The sequence below is a fragment of the Lampetra planeri genome, chromosome 11 (genome assembly GCF_965212315.1).
Source record: "Lampetra planeri chromosome 11, kcLamPlan1.2.h2, whole genome shotgun sequence".
In the NCBI taxonomy this organism is placed as follows: Eukaryota; Metazoa; Chordata; class Hyperoartia; order Petromyzontiformes; family Petromyzontidae; genus Lampetra; species Lampetra planeri.
Window position 1 is genome coordinate 15,506,058 of NC_136117.1, and position 25,165 is coordinate 15,531,222.

The 25,165-nt window shown below is 54.4% G+C and overlaps 1 protein-coding gene across 1 annotated transcript; it reads left to right on the plus strand.

The window, feature by feature from the left end:
- Window positions 1–2,972: 2,972 nt before the first annotated feature.
- LOC144721405 (testin-like) lies at window positions 2,973–23,613 on the plus strand. The gene is made up of 7 exons (XM_078599001.1): window positions 2,973–3,143; window positions 6,948–7,033; window positions 10,815–11,262; window positions 20,551–20,796; window positions 21,377–21,640; window positions 22,187–22,345; window positions 23,130–23,613. The coding sequence occupies exons 1-7, from the start codon at window positions 3,117–3,119 to the stop codon at window positions 23,325–23,327; spliced, it is 1,428 nt and encodes a 475-aa protein (XP_078455127.1). The 5' UTR covers window positions 2,973–3,116; the 3' UTR covers window positions 23,328–23,613.
- The last annotated feature ends 1,552 nt before the right edge of the window (window positions 23,614–25,165 follow it).

A 25,165-nucleotide genomic window follows, 5' to 3' on the forward strand; every position in this document is an offset into this window, starting at 1 on the left:
GATATTTGAGACTTGTAATTGTCTTATTTTTAATCTGTTATAAAAAAAAAAAATCTTTGCTCCGACGAAGTTGAACATCGTCACTTTGAGACTGTGTCACTGCTTGTGTGCTCAGGACACACCACCACCACCACACATCGCATCACCACCGACTTCCCGCTCAAGCCGCGCTACTCGGCCTCTGCCCAACTGGAAGTCGCTCCCTCTCCTCTGCTACCACCACAGCATTGAATTGCCCTCCCACCCCCAGCCATCCTTGCTGTCGACTTCCTGTCAGGTACAAGTCCAAGACCTCCCAGTCTCCTCTTCCAATGCCATACTGCCTGTGTCTCATAGACTCACACAGAGACCCACAGACTCACACAGAGACTACAGACTCACACAGAGACCCATAAACTACTCACACAGAGACCCACAGACTCACACAGAGACCCACAGACTACTCACACAGAGACCCACAGACTCACACAGAGACACACAGACTACTCACACAGAGACCCACACTCACTATGACTGAGAGCCTCTATGAGATAAATATGCCCACTCACTGTCTGTGCAGCGTCACATTCAGACTCGGCTGCGTCCATCCGCGAGTGTTTGTGTCACAGCGCCACCGTGTGTCACTCTTCAATCCTGCAGGTGTCAAAGACAGATCCCCCGTGTCGCCTTCACGGGCTGTTGGGGCAAATTCACCTGATGGCGAGACCCCGGGGTCCCGTGAGCCCCCGGCTCTCGCACAAACTGCGTTGCGACGTCATTCTATGTCTGTTGAAGGCGAGCGACACGGCGATCTTTGCCTCTCGACGAGCTCCACACGAGGCGCTCGTCAACGTTTCAAGGTTGTGTTTAATCACGACGGCATGCGTCCTCGCCGCTGCGCTTGGCCGACACGACAACAGCACGACCCGCGCCAGGCGGGTCGCGGCGTTCATGTGCGCGGTGGGACGGAGTCGCCAAAACACAAACATCAATTACGATGTTGACTTCCATTCATGAAGTTCAATTGCTGTTAGCGAACGCCGATGAAGGCCGAAACGGCACGGGAAGGGGTGGGTGGCGAGCACCACGCTCTGCCGCTTTTGTCTCCCTGTGGGCGATGTGTACACATCGCTCCAGGTACTCATTTGAGGCTGATTCGACCTCGGGGAGACCTAGGACCGGTTTATATATATCTGCTGATGGCAGTGAGCGGGGATCGAACTCGGGTGACCGGGTTCGTCGTGTGCTAACCGCTGCGCCACCGCTCTCTGCAGGCGCAGGTTGGCCACACGGCGGCGCTGTGAGCATCACGCAGATCCAGAAACATCGACACAACACAAACATCGACACAACACAAACACCGACTAAACACAAAACACAAACATCGACTAAACACAAATATCGACACAACACAAACATCGACTAAACACAAAACACAAACATCGACTAAACACAAACATCGACACAACACAAACATCGACTAAACACAAACACCGACTAAGCACAAAACACAAACATCGACTAAACACAAACATCGACTAAACACAAAACACAAACATCGACACAACACAAACACCTACTAAACACAAAACACAAACATCGACTAAACACAAACATCGACACAACACAAACATCGACTAAACACAAAACACAAACATCGACTAAACACAAACATCGACACAACACAAACACCGACTAAACACAAACATCGACACAACACAAACACCGACTAAACACAAAACACAAACATCGACTAAACACAAACATCGACACAACACAAACACCGACTAAACACAAAACACAAACATCGACTAAACACAAACATTGACACAACACAAACACCGACTAAACACAAAACACAAACATCGACTAAACACAAACATCGACTAAACACAAACATCGACTAGACACAAATCTAACCAATCACCGGCGCCGTTGTGAAGTCAGCATGAAGCAGCAGCGCGTCTCCTTCCCACATCAGCCTCTCCACGTGCACAACACGTGTGCAGGTTGGTTTAAACTTCTCGCCCGCCGCACGCGCCCCGAACCCGCTCGGGAGTGGTTCAATGTCGGCAGCATTGGCTCAACACTCACGGCCGGTTTCGACATTGAGTGTCTCATCAGCAGAGTCAGGCTCGTCTTGCACCAACGCCGGTGAACTGCCAGACGCGAACCCCTCTATCGTGATCGACAGCGCAGACTCATCGCTGGGGTCCTTGTCGAGAGCACGGGTCACAAGCCATCACGAGAGGGTGGGGGCTGTGTCAGCGGGACGCCGCGAGTGGCGCGCCGGGAGGTCGGACCCGCTCGGCTCGGCGCTCAGGAGACCTTGGCGTGGGTGGTCTCCAGGACCCCCCCCCCCCCCTCAAGGAAGCTCTGCAGGGGTCCGGGTCCGGTCCCCTGGCCTGGGAGCCGCGTGCATACGTGTGTGTGTGTAAGTCAGTGTGTGTGTGTGTAGATCAGTGTGTGTGTGTGTAAGTCAGTGTGTGTGTGTAAGTCAATGTGTGTGTACGTCAGTCTGTGTGTGTGTAGATCAGTGTGTGTGTGTAAGTCAGTGTGTGTGTGTAGGTCAGTGTGTGTATGTCAGTGTGTGTGTGTAGGTCAGTGTGTGTGTGTAGGTCAGTGTGTGTGTAAGTCAGTGTGTGTGTAGGTCAGTGTGTGTGTGTAGATCACAGTGTGCGTGTGTAGATCAGTGTGTGTGTGTGTAGATCAGTGTGTGTGTGTGTAAGTCAGTGTGTGTGTGTAGATCAGAGTGTGTGTGGTGGTGGTGGTGTAAGGGTGGTTTGGGTGGTAGTGGTGGTGGCATTGGGTACAGAGTGGTTGTGGTGGTGGTATTGGGTACAGAGTGGTTGTGGTTGTCGCGTTGTGGGTGGGTGGTGGTGATGGAGTGGAGGGAGCTGGGTTGAGGCTGTGGGTGTAGAGGGGAGGGGGTGGGTGAGAGTGGATCTCCGGCTCAGTGGCGAGCCCTCTCCCCGCCGTCGCGCGTTCCGGGACCGGGGGGGGGGGTCTCCGAGTGACCCGCAGCAGCTTCCCCCGTCGCGAGTGGAGTCGGCGGCGTGCATTGGACGCAGACCTGGGAGCGCGAGCAGTAAATAGAGGACATCGCGACTCGCACGACCGGGGTTTTGTGTTCCATTATGGATTTGGACGAGCGCTTTAAGAAGGTCAGACATGAACATTTTTGCGCGTGTGCAGCTGCGTGTGGTGGGATATACCTGTGCGTATGCATGCGTATGGGGAGCGGTGGCGCAGTGGTTAGCGCACTGCGCTATGAACCCGGCGACCAGAGTTCAATTCCCGCTCACGGCCAACACCGGTGACGATGATCTGAACCGGTATTGGGCCTCCGCTAGGTCGACTCAGCCTCAAATGAGTACTAAGTGCGATGTATAAACGTCGCCACTTGGAAGACAAAGGCGGTCGGGCGTGCTGCTGGCCACCCACCCCCTCGTGTGACGTGCCGGTCTTCATTGGTGCTCGCTAATAGCACTTGCCCCGAAAGTATGTTCAAGCTATACGGGGCATCTTTGTGTGTGAGACGTTTATTTGTATGTGTGTATACATGTGTGTGGGGCTGTATGTGTACATGTTTGTACATGTGAAGGTGTGTATTTTACAGGATAGTGTATTGTATTCTTGGCCTTAATTAGGTGTTCGCTAACACCGCTTGCCCCAACAGCTGGTGTGGGCTACACTGGGGACCTTTGTCTTTGTGTGTGTGGGTAATTGCCACGATGCATCACGGAGCAGGGCCTCGTGCCCCGAGGGGACAGCTGAGCCCCGATATCGCACGCCGGATAAATAAACCGAAATCTCTTAGGGAGCCTGCGAAGTTTAAATTATTCAAAGAGAATTATACAAAATGCATGAGTGAGAAGCTATTGTGTGTTTGCAATGCGATTGTTAACCGAACCGTGGGCTGTCCGCTGCTGGATGAAGCGATTGCCACCTCGCGCTGCTGCTGCTGTCTGATCAACATGCTTCTTCTCCCGACTCCCAGTGGCATTAAATTATAATTTTGAAACATACACATTCATCAAGCTTCGTGTGCATTGTGTGCATTGTGTGTATTGTGTTTGTTGGTTATCGTTCTCTCGTTTGTATTCCCTCCTTTGGCTGCCATTCCATTACCAGTCTCGTCCGTCTGCCATCATCATCATTTCCATCCCTTCTAGCCACGACGTCTCTTGCCCTGTAGCCAACTTCACTTCCCTTAACAATGCATCAACGGCACTGGTCGTGAGGACACCCTCCAGTTGACCGTGACCACGGACTGTCGGTTGTGTGCGGTGTGTAACGGGTTCGCGTTTGAATGGCGCAGTTTGGTGAACGCGGAACAGGCGCCGCGTTTCGTGGCAGTGCGAGTGGCGCCCAGCCACGCGTGTCGCCACGAGCCGGGCGGGAGCTCGAGAGGGCCCTGGGTCGTCGCCAGCTGTCAAACGCGGCAACGTGAAGACTTAAGAAGAGCAATGCAGCAAATATAAATCAACACAAAAGCAATGGGCACGTGATGTGCATGTATGTTGAACTTCTTTCGCACCGTATGTAGCCAACCGTGCTCATCGGAGGTGCGAAATCAATGCAAAGTTACATTTAGGACACAATTACTTTGCGTGTGTTGATGTCCCTATTAGACCAACACACGGAGCTCGCTGCCCCTGCCCAGCGCCCTCTGTGTTCCTGGCGCTTCCTGCTCGCACATTGAGTTGCGCTGCGCTCGATCGAAGCGAGTTCATGTCACTGTGAGACGGACACGCAGATCTCACCCGCACCTCGCCTGCTCGCGTTGCATTTGCGCTGTTATTTGACTCGTGCCAGTTTCGTTCATGACCGCTAAACCCCGCGACCGTTCCTTGTTCAAACCTCGTCAAGGACCCCGGGCTCTCTTCGTCTGTGTGCCGCTCTGTCGCTCGCCACGGATCTCCCGTGTAACGTCGCCGGCAAACTGGCCAAACGGGATCATCATCTGTAACAAATACAATCAACCCAACAATCAAAGTTTTTATTTAAAACCCGTTCATGGTAACAGTGACTTAGAGAGAGATGGAAATGGATTGCGGGTGGTTATTGCCCGCGTGTGTAAACATAGGCCTCGGCAAGGTAAGGTAAAAGTTAAAAGGTTAAAACATCGAGCCTACCTTTACCCTACATTTTACCTTACCACAATACAATCACTCTGCCCTTACCTTTTACCCTTTAGCAGGTAAGGTAAAAGGTAAAAAGCAACGAGCCTTCCTTTTACCCTGCCTTTTACCCTTACCCCATACAAATTACCCAATTACAGGGTAATTACTAGGGTACTACACATGAACAATGTTTATAATGGTAAATGCTGTAAGGTAGAGCGCTTTATTCATATAGAATACTCTCGATGATTCCAATTTTACACGCTTGTTGTCATCGTTGTTGGTTTGTCGTTGTTGTCGTTGTTGTCGTCGTTGTTGTCGTTGTTGTTGTCGTCGTTGTCGTGTCCTCAAATCTTGTAACTCAATTTTAACCCACTTCCTAATGTGGTATCGACTGCACACTTGGTTTGCTTATGGCATACTGATGACAACACTATATTCTATCATAACAAACTATATATATGTTTAAACATGATTTTATTTGTTATGTTTCGGCTTGGCTCTAATTGTCCACGCTCAACTGACGTTGGCTGTAATTGGCCACGGTCCGTTACGTCGTGGCAAGCTTCGGGGCCACTTCTTGGAGTTGTGGAGTTCTGCCATTACTAGTACATTTAATAAAAGCGTGTTTAAAAAAGAGGTTTTTTTTATATTACTTATTAAATGGAGGCCACGGACTGCGCCAAGGAGCTTTTAGCGGTAAACAAGGCACCGTATTTACCGGGTAATATTTTGCGGTACCTTTACCCTACCGGGTAATTCTTCAGAGCTACCTTTACCCTACCCTTTACCTTACCCCTTGGCATGTCGACACATTTACCCTTTACCCTTTTACCCGGTAAAAAGGGTGATTTACCTTACCTTGCCGAGGCCTATGTAAACAGACGAGAGTGTTGGTCCGGGTAGGGAAGCCAGTCGCCTCTTTGCATCCCAATTCCCAGCTGAGATCGACTCAACGACAGCAGGCCGCCCCGGTCAATACTGCAACGTGTATAATATATAATATCTATCAAATACTCCTGCTTCACTCACAGCGGACGTTCAAGGCCCTGTAGCGTCATTTGTAATAAGTTAGCCCATTGTGTGCCGGCCTCACGGTCGACGCAAAATTTGACAAATTCTTCAAATGACACCGCAAATGACTCACTGGGATCACACAGAGGAGCGATCATCGCCCCCACGGGCAGACTCGTGCCCGCTCGCTCGCCAATGCTGCGTCAGTCACACTGTGCCACACATGGACAGCTGCCACCGGGGGTGCCCTTCAATGTGTGAGATGAGATGTGATGAGCTGCTGAGGCATTTCAGCAAACGCCATCCACGTGCAAATGGGGACTATAACATCTATTAGGTGGATTATTATATCACAGGATGGAGGCGGCTCAGGGGAGGCCTTCATCCAGCAGTGGAGTGGCCCTGGTCGTTGATGGTGAGTGGTTTAAACGGACCACGTGTTGGCGTACACGTGAAAGTGAAACGTATTTTGTTGACGCTGAGACGCGGCCTGAAGGATTCACAATCTGCGCAGCGTTCCGTTCAGTTCTTTCCTCCTCATAGCAGATTAAGCTTTGTCAGCCCAAGCTGACCAGCGTGGTGAAGTATGGTCAAACAACCCCCACGACCCGCACAGCGTGGGAGGCCCTCGTCATCCATCAAAGCACCAAGCGTGTGAATGTGGAAGAGTAGGCCAATCACCATCTAGAGGGGTTCCCACAGCGCCTTGGAGTGGAGGCCCTTGCGCTGGCGAGGGCGCGAGCACTCGTGGTGCACTCTGGGAAAGCGCATCGCTGTCAACATTCCTGGGTACACTTTGTAATCTTGCACGATCTGGCCCCCCCCCAGGTGACCATCTCTCACGAGTGGGGGGCCGGGGCCCCCTGTTCCGCGTGCAAAGATCGCTGCCCCGGCCTGGAGCTCCACTACTGGAGGTGAGGAACCGGCACCCGGCACACCACGTCAAGGTGTGGGGTTCACTCTGGGCCGTGGCTGCTCGCGGTCACGTGCCACCAGTCTGTCGCAGCGGCGGCGACACCAGGAGGAAGCCTCTTGCATTCCACACTCAGGGGGGAATCCCCGTCGCGATAGCTGGCCCGGTTTTATAACGCCCGCGAGATATGCTCATCGTCATCAGCTAAATGTGCTCATCATCAGCTAGATATGCGCATCATCATTATCAGCTACATATATTCATCATCATCATCATCAGCCAGACATGCTCATGATCATCAGCGACTGCACAAGGCTGGCCCGCGCTAGCGTTGTGTGATGGTGGGGCCAGAACAACATTCAGGCGACGACAACGACGACAACAACAACGCGAGGAGGAGGATTAGGATTCGGGTGGAACGCGCCGCAAATCCTGTGACTGGGTGGACCGCGGGGTCCGAGTCTCCGCCGACTTGCGGGTTCAGTCGAGCCGAGTCGGCGTGTGGATGAGGGCGATAGGGTTCTCGGAGACACACACACACACGCGCACAAAGATCAAAGATCCCCCGTATAGCCTTAACAGACTGTAGGGGCAAGTGCTGTTAGCGAGCACCTATGAAGGCGGAACGGTACACGAGGGGGTGGGTGGCCAGCACCACGCCCGACCGCCTTTGTCTCCCTAGCGGCGATGTTTACACACCGCACCAGGTACTCATTTGAGGCTGAGTCGACCTAGGGGAGGCCCAGGACCGGTTCAGATAATCGTCACTGGTGTTTGCCGTGAGCGGGAATCGAACCCGGGTCGCCAGGTTCATAGCGCAGCGCGCTAACCGCTACACTACCGCTCCCCACACACACGCGCACACACACACGCACACACGCACGTGCACACGCGATAGGGTTCTCGGAGACACACACACACACGTGCACACACACATGTGCACACACACACGTGCACACACGCACGTGCACACACACGCACACACACGTGCACACGCACACACACGTGCACACGCACACATGCACACACACGTGCACACACGCACGTGCACAAACGCACATGCACACACACACGCACACTCACAACAACAACAACAACCGCCATTCGCCACTAAGTGGCGGTGACGTCACCACGACGCTTGTGCCAGGCCAAGTGCACCTTGAGGCCACGTGAAGTGTCGAACGCCCGCTGACAGGAGGTCACGGGGCAGACCCAGCAGGTGCCACGGGTCGACTGACCGAGATGACCGAGATGACTGGCTGATGCACCACCTGTGCCCCCTACTGTACCAACTTGCTGTGCTTTAGCCACCCGGCGCTCCGCTCGTTGTTGTGAGCGTCGCTCCTCCGCCCTCCGTTGTTGTTGGAGGGCGACTGCCTCCAACTGCCCAGTAGCGTCCTTCACGAGCCTCCTCCACTGAGGCCGATCTTGACACCGCTGGTACCAGTCATCGGCAAGTCCACTCAGCTCCACGTCCTCCTGTACCACATCACTCCATCTCTTCTCCAGCCCGTGCCGCGCCCGTTTAGCCCCCTCGATCCGGCCGAACAAAAGCTGTTTAGGCATGCGGTAGCTGGGCATGCGGGCTACATGACCCAGCCAACGCAGCCTTGCCTGCCGGAGGAGCTCACCGATGGGACTTTGCCCAGATATTTCAAGGATTTGTGAGCTCCTCACACAATCCAGCCTGGTTAAACCCAGGATGGATCGTAGGCAGGCCAGCCTGAATGTGTATAACCGGCACGAAGCTTCAGGTCTTCTCGGTCACGGTCATTCCCTCCCTTCTCTACGCTTGCGAAACGTGGACCCCCCTAATGGAGCATCTTCGCCGGTTGGAAACAAAAAAAACGCACACTCACACACACACTCACACACGCACGTGCACGCACGCACGTGCACACACACGCACACACACGTGCACACGCACACACACGTGCACACGCACACACAAAAACAAAGATCACCCGCATAGCCTCAACAAACTTTTGGAGCCAGAGTTGTTAGCGGACACCTATGAAGGCCGGCACGGCACACAAGGGGGTAGATGGCAAGGATCACGGCCGGCCGCCTTTATCTCCCTATTGGCAAAGTTTACACATCGCACCAGGTACTAATTTGGGGCTGGGTAGACCTAGGGGAGGCTCAGTACCACACACAACCACACACATACACACGCTAGTGCACTGTATGATCGCACACACACACACACGTTTGACGCCCACTCTCTCTGGACCGCGCGATGTGGTCAGTGGCAACTCCGAGAGAAGGAACTTGGCCAGGAAATTCGAGCCCGGGCGATAGCGGCGACAACAAATCTAGCGGTGGCTCCGGTCTGGCAGCGGCCTCCTTCTCCACAAAGCAACGCGGACACGATTCTCACTCAGCCTGGGTCTGCCATTCAAACCGTGCCGGCTCCTGCAATGAAGTTTTAACACAGCAAGGCCCTTACCAGACATCGGGACCGGTCTTGCTGCAGATGCCACACAGGTGGCAATCCTATTGCAGTTCCAGCATTCTATCTAGTCTGCCCCGGGCTTTACAGGCTCAGGTGATCATGATTGCAAGTTGATGTATTGATATGCAGGTGGATTCACAGAGAGACCCTTAGACTCGCATATAACCACACGTCCCAATTGGAGAGACCGTAAAACCGGAGTGGAGTTTGAAGTCTCACAAAACCCGAAGCCGCGATCCAGCAACTCTTATGTCCCACTGCGATGGCAGTGGCTAGCCGAAGAACTTAGATGGCTACACTCACCACGCTCACCACACCCGCCACACGCATAACACATTATGCGGTGGTGAGACGTGACATCACATTATCATGGGTTTAATGTCATCATGAGTTTAGCAAAACAGCCGTCTTGTTGTGTTGAACATAGCATTGCTTTTAAGCAAAGCTGTGCAATTAACAATGGGATTTAAGTGACATTGCGATGCCTGTGCTGCTATTAGTCGGCGTATACCCTGTCTGCTAAGGGTGGTTCTAAACTTCACGTGTCTCTTAGACGTCAACCCCCTTGGCTCCGTGACTCCTCCTGGCCATCGTCCCGTGACGCGCCCCAGGCCGCTCACCCCCCAGCGGCACAGGGCACGAAATGCGTCCCAGTGGACGCCCAGCGGGGAGATGGAGCGATGAAATCAGTTTGTGTTGCAGGTGCTCCACGGCGTCAGGGCCACGTCCAGAGACATTGCGCTGAGTGTAGCATTCTGAGTTGACCATTCGCGTTCCTTCACGTGCGTGGGATATATCCCGTCGCCCTCTACCATCCACAAACGACTCGGCGCCGCCTGCGAGTGACGTTACAAACCCCGTGGCGTCGTTCGCAAGAGTTGGCCATCACGTGCCACCGGTGTCACGGTCTAAATTTTCTAAGTTCGAAACGAAACCGCAAATACTCGATTGGGATTCCACAAAGAGCAGACTGTGTCACCTCGTCCCTGTGTGTCACCTCGTCCCTGTGTGTCACCTCGTCCCTGTGTGTCACCTCGTCCCTGTGTGCCACCTCGTGCCACACAGGGACAGCTGCCACTGGGGTGCCCTTTCTAATGTTGTTGAGAAGAGATGCGATGCAAGGTGCTTTGAGATGTGGAGGCATAAAAGCGAGCGCCGTATAGATTAAAACTGATGGCGATGATGTTGCTGGTGGTCTATCTGGAAGTTGGTGGACTATCAGGGTGCTGGTGGTCTATCTGGGAGTTGGTGGTCTATCTGGGTGCCGCACTGCGGTGCAGGGCGACTGAGTAAGGCGGCCACCTCTCGCCTCGTGGTGCCCTCGCAGGAGAGTTTGCGTCAACTGCAAATGCAGCCCGGAGCAGCACCTCGTGGAGCGGGAGCAGGCGGGGCAGCAGCAGCTCCAGCAGCAGCAGCAGCAACTCCAGCAGCTCCAGCAGGAGGATTTGAAGGAGGGCAGCACGACCCCAGAGGGCCTCGTGGGGGCCCAGAGGTCGGGGTCGCCCCCCCTGTGTGACGGGGCCGTGGGTCACCGTCTACTGCTAGCGTCGTCATCGTCACCGCAGTCGATAAAACTCCGCGACGTCAACGGCGATGGTGGCAGGGCTCCTCCACCTCCTCCTCCACCTCCTCCTCCACCCCCACCTCCTCCCGTCCCTGCTCCTTCTTCTCCTCCTCCGGTATCGGCACAGAACGGAAATCGAGGAGTGGCGGAGAGGGAGCAGCGGGCGGCGGTGCAGCACGCGGCTGGACTGGTCAGGCCCTCGCCTCGCCAGGTGAGCGGCGAGCGTGGGGCGCGGTGACACTGCAGCCCCCGGAGGGTGGCGCGTTCGCCGCTTGCTATCGCAGAAGTTCGAATCTGACGGGCCGGCCCGGTTAATACTGTGGTGGTGGTGTAGGAAACATGAAGTACTTTGACTACTACTCCTGTGCTCCGTCTGCCTCACAGAGGACGTTACAGATCCCGTGACGCCATTCGCAGGAGTGGACCATCGCCTACCGGCGTCATGATACAAATTTGCCAAATTCTAAAAAGTAAAAGCGGAAATGACTCGATTGGGATTCCACACACAGCAGACTAATGTTCGCCAGGTGCTGCGTCACCTCGTGCTGCACAGGGGCAGCTGCCACTGAGGGCGCCCTTTAAAATGTGTTGAGATGAGATGCCATGCAAGTCGCGTATCTCGTGTAATGTGCTCAGAGGCGCCACTTCCGCAGTGACGGCTTTGTCAGAAATACCGTTCACTCGTAACAGTGTTAGTGCAGTGTTAGTGCAGTGTTAGAGTTAGTGCAGAGTTAGTGCGGAGTTAGTGCAGTGTTAGAGTTAGTGCGGAGTTAGTGCAGTGGTAGAGTTAGTGCAGTGGTAGAGTTAGTGCGGAGTTAGTGTAGTGGTAGAGTTAGTGCAGTGGTAGAGTTAGTGCGGAGTTAGTGCAGTGGTAGAGTTAGTGCAGTGGTAGAGTTAGTGCAGTGGTAGAGTTAGTGCGGAGTTAGTGTAGTGGTAGAGTTAGTGCAGTGGTAGAGTTAGTGTAGTGGTAGTGTAGTGGTAGAGTTAGTGTAGTGGTAGTGTTAGTGTAGTGGTAGTGTAGTGGTAGAGTTAGTGTAGTGGTAGTGTAGTGGTAGAGTTAGTGTAGTGGTAGTGTTAGTGTAGTGGTAGTGCAGTGGTAGAGTTAGTGTAGTGGTAGTGTAGTGGTAGAGTTAGTGTAGTGGTAGTGTTAGTGTAGTGGTAGTGTAGTGGTAGTGTTAGTGTAGTGGTAGTGTAGTGGTAGAGTTAGTGTAGTGGTAGTGTTAGTGTAGTGGTAGTGCAGTGGTAGAGTTAGTGTCGCTCACCGCGCTGCCCCGTCAGCTCCTTTAAAGGAGAGTGGCCTCTCCCTCTCTCTGTGTGTGTGGCGGCGCGTGGAGGAACTCACTTGGGCTCAACACACAAAGCGCACGAGCGGCCACACGCCAGCACCCTGAGCATTGCCAGTGCGTGGCTCTCTGTGTGAGTTGGTCGGTCTCTACATAAGTCGATGTGTCTCTAGGCAAGTTGATTGGTATATACAAAAGTGTATGGGTCTCTATGTAAGTCCATGTGTATATATGTAGGTATATGGCCATCTCCGTGAGTCTGTGGGTATCTATATAAGTCTATGGGTCCTATATAAATGTATGGGTTATCCCGTCCCCTATAAGTATTTATGTTAGATGGTATTTACTTAAAGTTCACGGGTATCCTTGTAACTATAGATCATGCCTCAATAAGTGGGTCGTTCCGTGGCTCGATGGATGTGTTTGTTGGTAATTAGTTGTTTTCATTGTTTCTCGTTCCTGCCTGTCCCAGTGCCTCTGTGCAATCTGTCTTGTTCCACCTCGTTCTTTGTAGCGGAACATCACTCATTGTAATTCGCGCACATTTCCCACACACCCAGAAGAGTCCATTCCCATTCTCGCACGACTGAAGCCACGACTCGCGTGCAGAGGGATCCATCACAGAGCAGTCCACTCGAGTGATCGTGACGACCAACCCAGTCAGGAAATCGGCTGCGTTCGGGAGGCGGTGGGCATCGATTTGTCCCGACGTTTCGTGCCAGTGCCGCTGTGCTCAACTCTATCGCAGGGACACTGCGCGATTATGATAATAGACCTGGGCTGACAGAGAGACGTGTCCTAGTTTGCTCTGTGGAATAACAGCAGAGAGATACATACACAGAGACACATAGATTCTCATAGAGACAAGTAGATTCATCGTGATGTAAATAGACTCATAGAGAGACACATAGACTCGAACAGAGAGACACATAGACTCACAGCGAGATGCATAGACTCCAACAGAGAGATGCATAGACTCACAGAGAGACACATAGACTCACAGAGAGACACATAGACTCGAACAGAGAGACACATAGACTCACAGCGAGATGCATAGACTCGAACAGAGAGATACATACTCACAAAGCGACACGTAATAATAATGTACATGTTTTACGCGCCTTTAGTTCCTAGATCCCAATGCAGCCGTGTATGGAAAGCAGGGAATGGGCAGAGCCTGCCGGCTGAACGGCCAGACCGAGGCAAGTGGTGAAGGCAAATTTGAAGAGGAGAATATTCAACTCAGACAACAAAGACGCACAGACAGACATATCGACTCATCCAGAGGCCCGTAGACTCAAGGAAGTCTACGGGTCTCCGCGCGAGTCTTTGTGACGGTTGGCCCCCACCCACAGGCCGAACCCGGCTCCCGGTGAGCCCAGGGCGGGGTGGTGGCCGCGTGCCCCCCCCCCCGCCGCTCCTTCTGCCAGGATCTTCGCGTGCGCCGCTCGCAGAGCGCCCATCGACGGTTCGACTTCTCTCTCTCTCAGAATCCGGCGGCGGAATTCTCAAAACTTGACTCATTACCCAGGAATTTCCTGTTACTCTCTCCTACTGCCTTATCGGGGAGCGGAGTAGCGAACTCGGCGCTCGGGGCAGGGCTGTTAGGGGGGCCCAGGAAGGAGAGGGGGTAAGGAAAGTAAAGTGTGTGTGGGGGGGGGGCTGAATGTGGTGGGTGATTGTGATGGTGGGGGCGGGCAGGACAGGAGAGAAGATTTGGCACAGAGACGCGAGAGCTTATCCCGTGTGCGCCCTCGCGTCTCTGGGCGATGATGCCGCCGAATCCCACGGAAGGGGCCACTCAGCGCCCTGTCCGGGGAGCTCCTCGCGGCCCGGCAGTGCCGCTCGGTGGCCCGGCAGTGCCGCTCGGCGGCGCTCCCCCTCGAGGCTCGCGGTCATAAATCGCCGTCGTCGTCGGTATCAGGCACGGCCACTCCACTGCCGGATGAAGACGGCCTTCCCCCTCGAGCCGCCGCCACCCGCACGATCCTGCGACGCAACGGCCCACGCGGCTCCTGCTCGGTGCACGCGCAATGTTTGGGGTCGCTCCATCTCCCCGGTGGTGACCTCGCGGACGCGTGCCACGAGTAACGCGCTCGCGAGGTGAGAACGTCAAACTGATATCCACTGCTGGATGAAGGCCAAACAACCATGCCAGTCATCGGGGCTTGTTTGACCAAACCTCACCGCGCAGGGCAGTGGGGGCCAGTGCAGCAGAGTGGACACATGCCCCGTTCAGATGTCACTCGCCACTGACGTTATCCGTGATCGGAGATCGAACTCGGGTCGCTGGGTTCGTAGTGCTCTGGGAAAACCACTGCACCACCGCTCCCCATTACCCAAACACACTCACGCAGGCTTACACACTCACACGTATACACTCACATGCACGTATACACTCACATACACGTATACACTCACGTAACATATACATTTATACACAAAGACAAACATCCCCCATATAACCTTAACAGACTGTTGGGGCAAGTGCTGTTGACGAGCACTTCTGAAGGCCGGCACGAAACATTAGGGGTGGGTGGCCAGCACCGCCACGCCCGACCGCCTTTGTCTCCCCAGTGGCGATGTTTACACACCGCACCAGGTGCAAATTTGAGGTTGAGTCGACCTAGGGGGCGCGCAGGACCGGTTCAGATACTCGTCACATCGACATATTCATATCGTCTCGCTATGATGTGTACATAATCATAACGCTCGAGATTACACGCAGCCCCATCATGCGGTTATCTCGAGTCGCCAGCAGTTGGTTGTGGTGGCAGGGCCGGGGGTGAGTGAAGGGGTAATGGGTGTGTGTGTGGGTGGGTGTGTGTGTGGGTGTGTGTGTGTGTGCCAGTGTTTCTATAGTGCTGACCACCCACCCCCTCGTGAGCCGTGTCGGCATTTGTAGGTGCTACTCGCTCACAGCACTTGTCGCAATAGCCTTTAAAGGCTATAGGGGGATTGTTTGTCTTTGGCATTTTAGCACTTTGCCAGAAACAGGGGTGACTCACAGCTCTCCTCGCTTCCATCGCTGCTCGCCGCAGCATGAACAGGGTCGTCGGCAGAAGCAGCAGTCGCATAATCATCATCATCATCAGCAGCATCATCATCATCAGCAGCATCATTAGCAGCAGAGCAATCGCTCGGGTACTACGAATCGAGGCGACCGCCCCGGGCCCCGCGCTTTGGGAGGGGCACACTTCGCCGTCACAGTGTCAGATGTGATGCTGCCGATCTAGTTTCAAGGCGTCGGAGGGCCCCACGGGGTGTGATTTGCCCCGCAGCATCATCACCAGTATCGACTATGATCAGGTGCAGAACAAGCAGCATCATTAGCAGTAGAAGCAGCAGCAGCATCGTCAATCGCCATGAGTAGCAGCAGCAGAAACTGCAGCATTATCAGCAGCATCATCGTAATCGCATCAGCAGCCACAGTATGTGTGTGGGTGATCATATTCGGGCGCAAGTTTTTGGGGTGCGTCCTTTCGGGAGCGATTCCGTCACCTCGCTTGGGATATTGTCAATGATGGACACGCACCACCACCACCACCAACCACCACCACCACCAACCACCACCTCTAACCACCACCACCACCAACCACCACCACCTCTAACAACCACCACCACCAACCACCACCACCAACCACCACCTCTAACCACCACCACCACAAACCACCACCACCACCAACCACCACCACCACCAACCACCACCAACCACCACCACCACCAACCAACCACCTCTAACCACCACCACCACCAACCACCACCACCACCTCCAAACACCACCACCACCAACCACCACCACTAACCACCACCACCACCTCTAACCACCACCTCTAACCACCACCAACCACCACCTCTAACCACCACCGCGGTGCCCTCCGTGCCGCTATGATCCCAGGCGTGCCGCCTCCTCGTTCACTCGCAGGGAGGCGCGGCGGCGTGCCCATACAAGGCGCAAGCAGAGGGACAGCAGCAGCAGCAGCCTGGCCGATGGCTTTCGCCTCCCTCCCCAACAACAATGACCGCTGCACGGAGCAGGCGTGGGGAGCTGCCGCGGGGTGGCAGTGGTCGCACTCGCTGCGAGAAGGACGAGGGCTCGATTCACGCCTCGGGCGCCCCATGCTGCGTGCAGTTTGGGAGTTCTCTCGCCCTGTTCGGGCACGGGGTTCCTCTGGGTTTACCGGTTTACTCCCATAAGCTAAATCATAATCATTGGTATGAGCCAAACATCCCAATACTGAAACATTACCTGCGAATTACTCACTTGGGATCACACTCAGCTGCAATATCGCCTCCGCTACTGCAAAAGAGTTGGCAGGACCCTTCTGAAAGAGGGTCTTGAGACTCAGTGAGGCTTTCCTGGATTCACAAGCGCAATAACAAAGATGAGAAAGGCTACGATGACGATGACACCACCACATTGCGTGTCACTACATACACCCACTCACCACACTGCAGGGCACAACACGTCTCTCTCTGCTCCCTTCCCAGCTCTACTCCACTGTGGGAGTCCCTCTCCAGTGAGCGTCGTCTCTTCCCCCCAAGCTCTCACAACAATAATAACCTCGCTCGTTTTAAGAAACGTGTCAACGACTATCGATTGCGACTGTCACGGTGCCGTTGCTTGCTGGCCGCTTGACGTGTTGGGAGTCTGGGCCCCGTGCTCAGCGACTGTTGAAGATCGACCTGGGTCATCAGAACAACCAAAGCGACAACAAAACATAACGGGAAGCAATTCAGCGAATAGAGATCTGAAAGCAAACACAGGCGCCGGTTCGCGAAGAACGTTCTCTGGAGCTGTGCCCGCTCACGATCACACAGCCCGGGCCGCCGTGTGAGCATCATCACCAGCATCATCATCACCAGCATCATCACCAGCATCATCATCATCACCATCACCAGCATCATCATCACTAGCATGATCATCACCAGCATCATCATCACCAGCATCACCAGCATCATCACCATCATCATCACCATCAATCATCACCATCATCATCACGACCGCCACGCGTATAGGGTGTCGGTGTGGGTGAGGCGCACTGGTGGTGGCGCGCACACACCACGCACACTACGCTCACCACGCACACCACGCACACCACACACACCACGCACACCACGCACACCACACACACACACCACGCACACCACGCACGGCGCGCACACACCACGCACACCACACACACCACACACACCACGCACACCACACACACCACGCACACCATACACACCACGTACACCACACACACCACACACACCACGCATACCACACACACCACACACACCACGCACACCACACACACCACACACACCACACACACCACACACACCACACACACCACGCATACCACACACACCACACACACCACACACACCACGCACACCACGCACGGCGCGCACACACAACGCACACCACGCACACCACACACACCACGCACACCACGCACACCACGCACGGCGCGCACACACCACGCACACCACGCACGGCGCGCACACACCACGCACACCACGCACGGCGTGGCGGCCACCGTGGAAGCTGCAGCTGCGCGCGGCGGCGGCTGAGCGACTCCCCCGGTGGTGGTGGTCGGGGTGGAGCTTCCGGCCCGATAGGATCTGAGAGCGACGCCCTCGCGCGAAGCCCGCGCGCGCCTTCCCGGCCACCTTCATCCAGCAGTGGATATGTCGCGCTGATGATGAAGATGATGATGCGGCAGTGTTCACGTGCGTTACAATACCTCTCGTCTCTCACGACAGTTTCGCGACCAATTTTGATCTATAGTAGAGGGTTTTGGGTTAGATCGCGTACATAGATAATGCGTCCTTAAACCCGCCACCACCCGACACCGCCGGCTAGTAATGTTTGTCGCGTAAACAAAACATGCCAATTCGTGACCCACAACATTACAAGTTGTAGGTTTTACTCTCCAACACATCGGGTGTGCTCAACTAGTAGCTGGCATGTTTTGTTTACGTGACAAACCGACTAATTGGCTGTCGAGTGGTGGCGGGTTTAAGGACCCATTTATATTCACATTCTTAGGTTTTTTCGGTAAAGTCACGTAGGTAAAACATCAAAATTAATAAAAAATAAAATAAAGATCACGACGTTTCGGAGGCAACACAAGTCTCCGTCATCAGGTGGGACCGTCACAGCCAGATTAGCTGCATCAAGTGAGGCAATGATTCAAGAAGTAATCCCTTATAAGCAAGTTGAGGGGGGAGGAGAGGGGGGAGCTCATCAGAATGTGGTAGCCAATGAATGGAACGCATCGGGAGGGAGGGGGGCGGGGCTCAAAGACGGCACGGAGTGCCACGTACAACGCATCGGGAGGGGGAGGGGGGCGGGGCCAAAAGGATGGGCGACGGCGTGGACGCGGTTGTGCGCAAGCGACTACTGCTGCACACGCCAACGCATTGGACAGAGAGGGGGGAGGGGAGGCCTGATACACATGATAGAAAATAACTAAAATGCCCATGTTTATACCAATGCTGGCTGAACAATGAAGCGAGTACTGTTAAACACTGGGGATGTTAACACTCGGTAAAGTAAAGTAAAATAGTGCCTGTCAGATAAGATGGTCCAAAAAAGTGTAATTAAGTCTTTTTTGCGTGGTTGATAACATCTTTCCAATGATTTAAAGCTTTCGTGACTGCAGGGATTCATCTTCTTGGTTCTTTCGGTAAAGTCGCGTAGAAGGGAAGTAATAAAATAATAAAAATAAAACATAATAAAATGAAATAATTCTCACGACGTTTCGGCTACAACGCAAGCAGCCGTCTTCAGGTGAAGAATGAGACACTACCAAGCTAGGAGCTTATATACAAACTGGGTTGGAGGTGGAAGGCGCTCTTCCACCTCCAACCCAGTTTGTATATAAGCTCCTAGCTTGGTAGTGTCTCATTCTTCACCTGAAGACGGCTGCTTGCGTTGTAGCCGAAACGTCGTGAGAATTATTTCATTTTATTATGTTTTATTTTTATTATTTTATTACTTCCCTTCTACGCGACTTTACCGAAAGAACCAAGAAGATCTTTCCAATGATTACTAAGTTTGTACCCATCATCACGGTTGAAATTATGTCTGTGTTTGTATATTTGTATGGCTTCGTGTACAAACCTTTGATGGTAGCCAGGAGGTTTGCAGAGAACCTTGGTCTCGGAAAGGACAATTTCATGAGAGCCCACCGAGTTGTAGCAATGATCGGCAACGGCCGAAGAATCAGTTCTGCCGTGTTTCAGATCTGACTTGTGCTCGCGGACACGATCAGAAACATGACGTTTCGTTTCTCCAATGTAGCAATCACCACAAATGCAACTCAATTTGTAGACTCCAGGATACTGTAAGTCAGGAACGACATCCTTCACAGATGGAATCAGATCACGGATTTTATGCACTGTACTGAATCGGACTTGGATCTTATGTTTGTTTAGAATTTTGGAGATCTTTTTGGTCACGCCTGCTATGTATGGTAACGTGATAGTTTTGGTCGGAGTTGCATGTGGCTGTATCTGTGTGGTGGGAGAGACCCATTTATATTTATGCGATGGAACCCAACAACCTCGATTATGGATCTCTCACACTATCTGGCAGTGGATGGATCTTGGCCGGTTGCTTTGTTAGGAAGCGACACCGCCCAGGGCTCACCAGAGTACAGCACCTGACGAGAGCCGGGAGGTCTCACGGTGATGTGTTGAGCAGCAGGGGGGCCCTGTCCACTCACGGCCCAACATAATCTAGTACTGCATTTTGGATATTCTGATTATTATTATCATCACGACGCTTGTTACCCCACGATAGCTTGGCTGAGTCTCAAGCCTCTTTTTCAGGAGGTCCTGCCAAGTTCGACGCAGTCGGGGGCGATGTTGCTGCTGTGGGTGATCCCAATCGAGTGATTTGCCGGTACATTTTCAGCATTTGGAAATGGTTTTGGCCAATAGCATTTCAACTGCGGCGTGTGGGTTTAGCTATGGGAAGAAACATGAGAATCCGGAGGAAACCCGAGCAGAACAGGGGGATAGCGTATAAACTCCACGCAGAAAGGCACCTCAGTCAGAAATCGAACCCAGGGTCCAGGTAGCTGTGGAGCGTAGGCACTGCGCTCCCTTGCGCCGCGCTGCGTCATTGTGGCTGATGTCCGTTATTCGCAGAGCTGGGGCGGTACCCTGGAGCGAGCGGACAGGCTTGGTGACGATCGACGCTCGACGTTCTGTCGCAGGTGGCCGAGGCGCCGGGGGGAGATCCGCACGTGAACGACCGCGGGCCCCGAGACGAGGCGACGCTCAGCATGGCCGACTGCGTCCCGCACTGGGCCCCCGTGGGGGCCAACGGGGGGCCCTTGGGGAAACCCCCAAGGGGACCCCCAGGGGCGCGGACCCCCCCGCCCGAGACGCACGCGGAGGCCAGGTCCTTGAGAAGCGCGGGGAGCGGAGATGCGAGCGCTGCCGAGGGGCTGACTCTCTACGTGAGTCTCCATGCGGCCTCAGCGGCAGTGGCGCCTTGACTCAACCCGTGGCTGTCCACAGCCAGTTCAACAGTAATGGTTGATTTTCGGGATAGTGGCAACAAGATTTGGCAGCAATTAGGTGCCATTTAGCCATATATATGTGTGTGTGTGTGTTCGTACTATACGGAGTATGGGTTCACTGTATATGTGTGTGGGTAGCGACCCAAGCTCGATTCCCGCCCCACAGCCAACATCAGGAGCAATTATCTGAATCGGTCCTGGACCTGCCCTAGGTCTCCTCAGCCTTAAATGAGTACTACCTGGTGCTGTGTGTGTTAAACACCAGCAGTGGAGAGACACAGGTGGGGGCTGGCTTCACCATTCACGTCGTAGCACCTTGAGGAATGACCACATATTTGAGATGCTTTCATCCAGAAGTGGATAGACCATGGCTCACGACGATGGCAATGACAATGATGACGATTATGACGAAGATGATGACGATAATGACGACGATGTTGATGACGATGATGATGGTGACGATGATGATGAAGACGATGATGATGATGACGATGACGACGACCTGTGTCCGTCCCAGGTGTGCTGGGGGTGCGGGGGCACGCTGGAGGAGGGCGAGCGTGCCGTGAGTGCCGGCGGGGAGGACGCGCGCCGCATGTGGCACGTCCGCTGCTTCGTGTGCTCCACGTGCCGCGAGCCGCTCGCCAGCCTCCTCTACTACTGGGACAACGGCGCGCTCTTCTGCCACCTGCATTACCAGACCGGGGCCCAGGACATCCACCCTGCTGGAGAGGGGCAGGGGACGGGCGCGGAGGCACCGCCCGTGTGCGCGCGGTGCACCGAGGTGCCGCGTTTGTCCCGTCCCTCTCGTCTGCGTGGTCTCGTTTGCATTGTTGGGTTCGGTTTATGTTCTCGTTTGTATTGTTTCAATGGGGCTGGTACGAGTGGCTGCTGATATGGCGAGGGGTAGGGTCAGTGAGAGGGCTTGTCCTAGTGGCCGACGAGTTAGTTGGATAAGGCCGGTTGGTCGGTTGGGGCTAATACTCAGAGCTAGTTAGCTAGCTGGTGATGTGTAGCGGTGATGCTGACTGGCTGGTGAGGCATGGAGGTATAGAGGTATAGAGGTGGTGATGGTGGTTGGTGAGGTGTAGAGGTGGTGATGGTGGTGGTGAGGTGTAGAGGTGGTGATGGTGGTGGTGAGGTATAGAGGTGGTGATGGTGAGGTGTAGAGGTGGTGATGGTGGTTGGTGAGGTGTAGAGGAGGTGATGGTGGTGAGGTGTAGAGGAGGCGATGGTGCTGGCTGGCTGGTGAGGCATAGCGGCGAGGAGTTGATCGCGACGCTGCGTTCGTTCCCGGCCGTCGCTGCCGCTGTGCACGGCGCCCTCGCAGGCGATCGTGAGCTGCGAGTACACGCGCGCCGAGGGACGCTGCTGGCACCTGGACCACTTCTGCTGTCTGGAGTGCGGGGTGCAGCTGGCGGGGCAGACCTACGTGGCCGAGACGGAGCAGCCCGTCTGCCTGCAGTGCTACCGCAGCTCCTACGCCAAGGCGAGTGCCGCACCCTCACGGCCACCCCGCGCTTCGCTCACAATCTCCCTCGCAGTAGGAAGTGGACCTCGGTTCAATTCCCGACTCGGGACGTCTTTGTGTGTGGAGTTGGGGGAGCGGTAGTGTAGCGGTTAGCGCTCTACGCTAGGAACCCTGCCACCCGAATCCCGCTCAAGGTCAACACTGATTATCTGAACCGGTCCTGGGACTCCGCTAGGTCGACTCGGCCTGAAATTAGTACCTGATACGATCTGTAAACATCGCCACTGGGGAGACAAAGACAGCCGGGCGTGGTGTTTGCTCGCTAACAGCATTTGCCCCAACAGTCTGTTAAGGCTATACGGGGGACCTTTCTCTGTGCCTTGTGAGTGTGTGGGTGTTTGTCCGAGCGAGTGTGTGGAGTTTATATGTTGTCCTCCTGTCCCGCATGGGTTTCTTCCTGGGTGCTGTTTCCTCCCACAGCCCACACACAGTGGGACTGGTATTGGTCAGACATCCCAATGCTGAATAATTATAATTATAATCACCCAAATGACTCATTTGGGAACACACACAGCAGTAGTAGCAACATCGCCTCCCCGACTGCGAAAACTTGGCAGGACCCTTCTGAAAGGGAGTCTTGAGACTCAGTGAGGCTCTCCTGCCTAAACAAGCAGAGTAATACTAATAACAACTGCACAACCCCCCACTGAGCCCATGACCGTTCACTTCATGAACGTACCCTTGGCATGGGGGAGACTGACCCCGCGTGACCTCGCGACCCCCCCCCCCCCCCCCCCGGCAGAGCTGCGAGGGCTGCGGCGGCGTCATCGACGCGGAGGAAGAGCGCGTGGCGCACGGCCCCCGTCAGTGGCACGCGCGCCCCTCCTGCTTCCGCTGCTCCGGTTGCAGCTGCGCCCTGGTGCAGCGGCGCTTCATCCCGGCCGGCACGCGGCTCTACTGCTCGCTGGGCTGCCGCGACGGCGCCCCCGGGGAGGGCTAGCGAGCTGGGAGGCTGTTGGGGGGAAAGAGGAGGTCGTGGGGTAGGAGGGGTGCATTCCCAAAATGTCAGGGTTTTTTGTAGGGCCCCACGTTAACAATAATAACACGTCAACTGTTTTCTCTGGTGGATATTAAACCAAACATACCAATTTAAATGTCCGGGGTCTGAATGACCAGCCGCTGGCAGAGAGCGCGGTGGGTGGTTCCCCGAGCTACCCGCTGGGGGGCACTCGTGGATCTGGGTGATTGCCAGCGCTCCCAGGTGAACATCTCGGGGTAGGGGGCTGTGTGGGGTGGGGGGACCTACAGGGGGAGGGGGCGGAGAGGGAGAGATAACTCTGCATCGTGGTGGCTCCCTGAGCTACCACGGGAGTGGTTTAGGACTCTGGGTCTGGGTGGCTCATTGCACTACCGGGAGGGCAATGATCAAAGGCCGCCGTAGGGATTCGTGAGATTGGTGCCGAGACGAGCTGCGAGCTGAAGACATGGATCAGAGAGCCACTGCGCCACCCACCGCGTGACGTGTTCACGAGACGCATGGTGATGTCACAGCCATGTGATAGGCTCCGGCTCCGACTGGGACCACGTGGATTTGAGCCGGCTCCCTTGAACCAGAGCCAAGCCTGAGCCGAGCCACCACCACGGTTTGCTTTTATATAACTGCCTTAAAAACAGAGTTCACGATCACACACAAATGGATCACAAAACGCAATCGCGCAGTGGGTGTGCTTTCGGGGTTTTGTCGTCAAGATGGCAAAGAAATGTCCATGCGGACGTCGTGCAGGAAGCGGTGCACGGCCTTGTGTGGCCGTGACAGATGAAGTCAAACAACTACTTCTGAGGTCCCTTCAATTGCCTCTTTCCCACACTCGGTGGCGGAGGGCCCTGTAGAGGTGGACGGCGCGTGGCAGCCAGCTGGAAGATTTTTCATCATCAAAGTTTGAAAACGTATCATTTTCTTGCGTGCGGTCATTGGTGATGAGGCTGAGACCATCAGCTGAGACCCGAGCATGGAGAACCTGGTTTACACAAATCTCAGTCTGTGTGAGTCTGTGGGTCTCCGTGAGTCTGTGGGTCTCTGGGCTCGTCATTGGTGACATGGATGATATCATCAACTCGCTACACTTGAGATCCCCATTTAATTCCAGTCGGTTGTGAAACCTGAATTTGAACCGAAGATATAAATGGAGCCAACTCGAGTTTTTGGGATGGCCATTATGAACCCCCCGAGCCAACCGGCCAACACTGTTACAGGCAGCACGCCCTTCATAGGCCACTTACAGTCTCACCACCAACACCACTATCACCACCAACACCACCAACACCACCATCACCACCAACACCACAATCACCACCACCATCACCACCACCAACACCACCACCACCATCACCACCATCACCACCATCACCAACACCACCAACACCACCACCATCACCACCATCACAAACACCACCACCAACACCACCATCACCACCACCATCACCACCACCAACACCACCACCACCATCACCACCACCACCATCATCATCACCACCAACACCACCATCACCACCACCAACACCACCATCACCACCAACACCACCATCACCACCACCAACACCACCATCACCACCACCAACACCACCACCAACACCACCAACACCACCATCACCACCACCAACATCACCATCACCACCAACACCACCACCAACACCACCACCAACACCACCATCACCACCATCATCTGTTCCACAGAGTAATTGAAACTTACCCTCTCCAGCACCTATGCATACTGAGCTATGCTATGTATTTTTAAACTGTGTAATACATAACTAATGCATGCATCATGCAGTCACTTT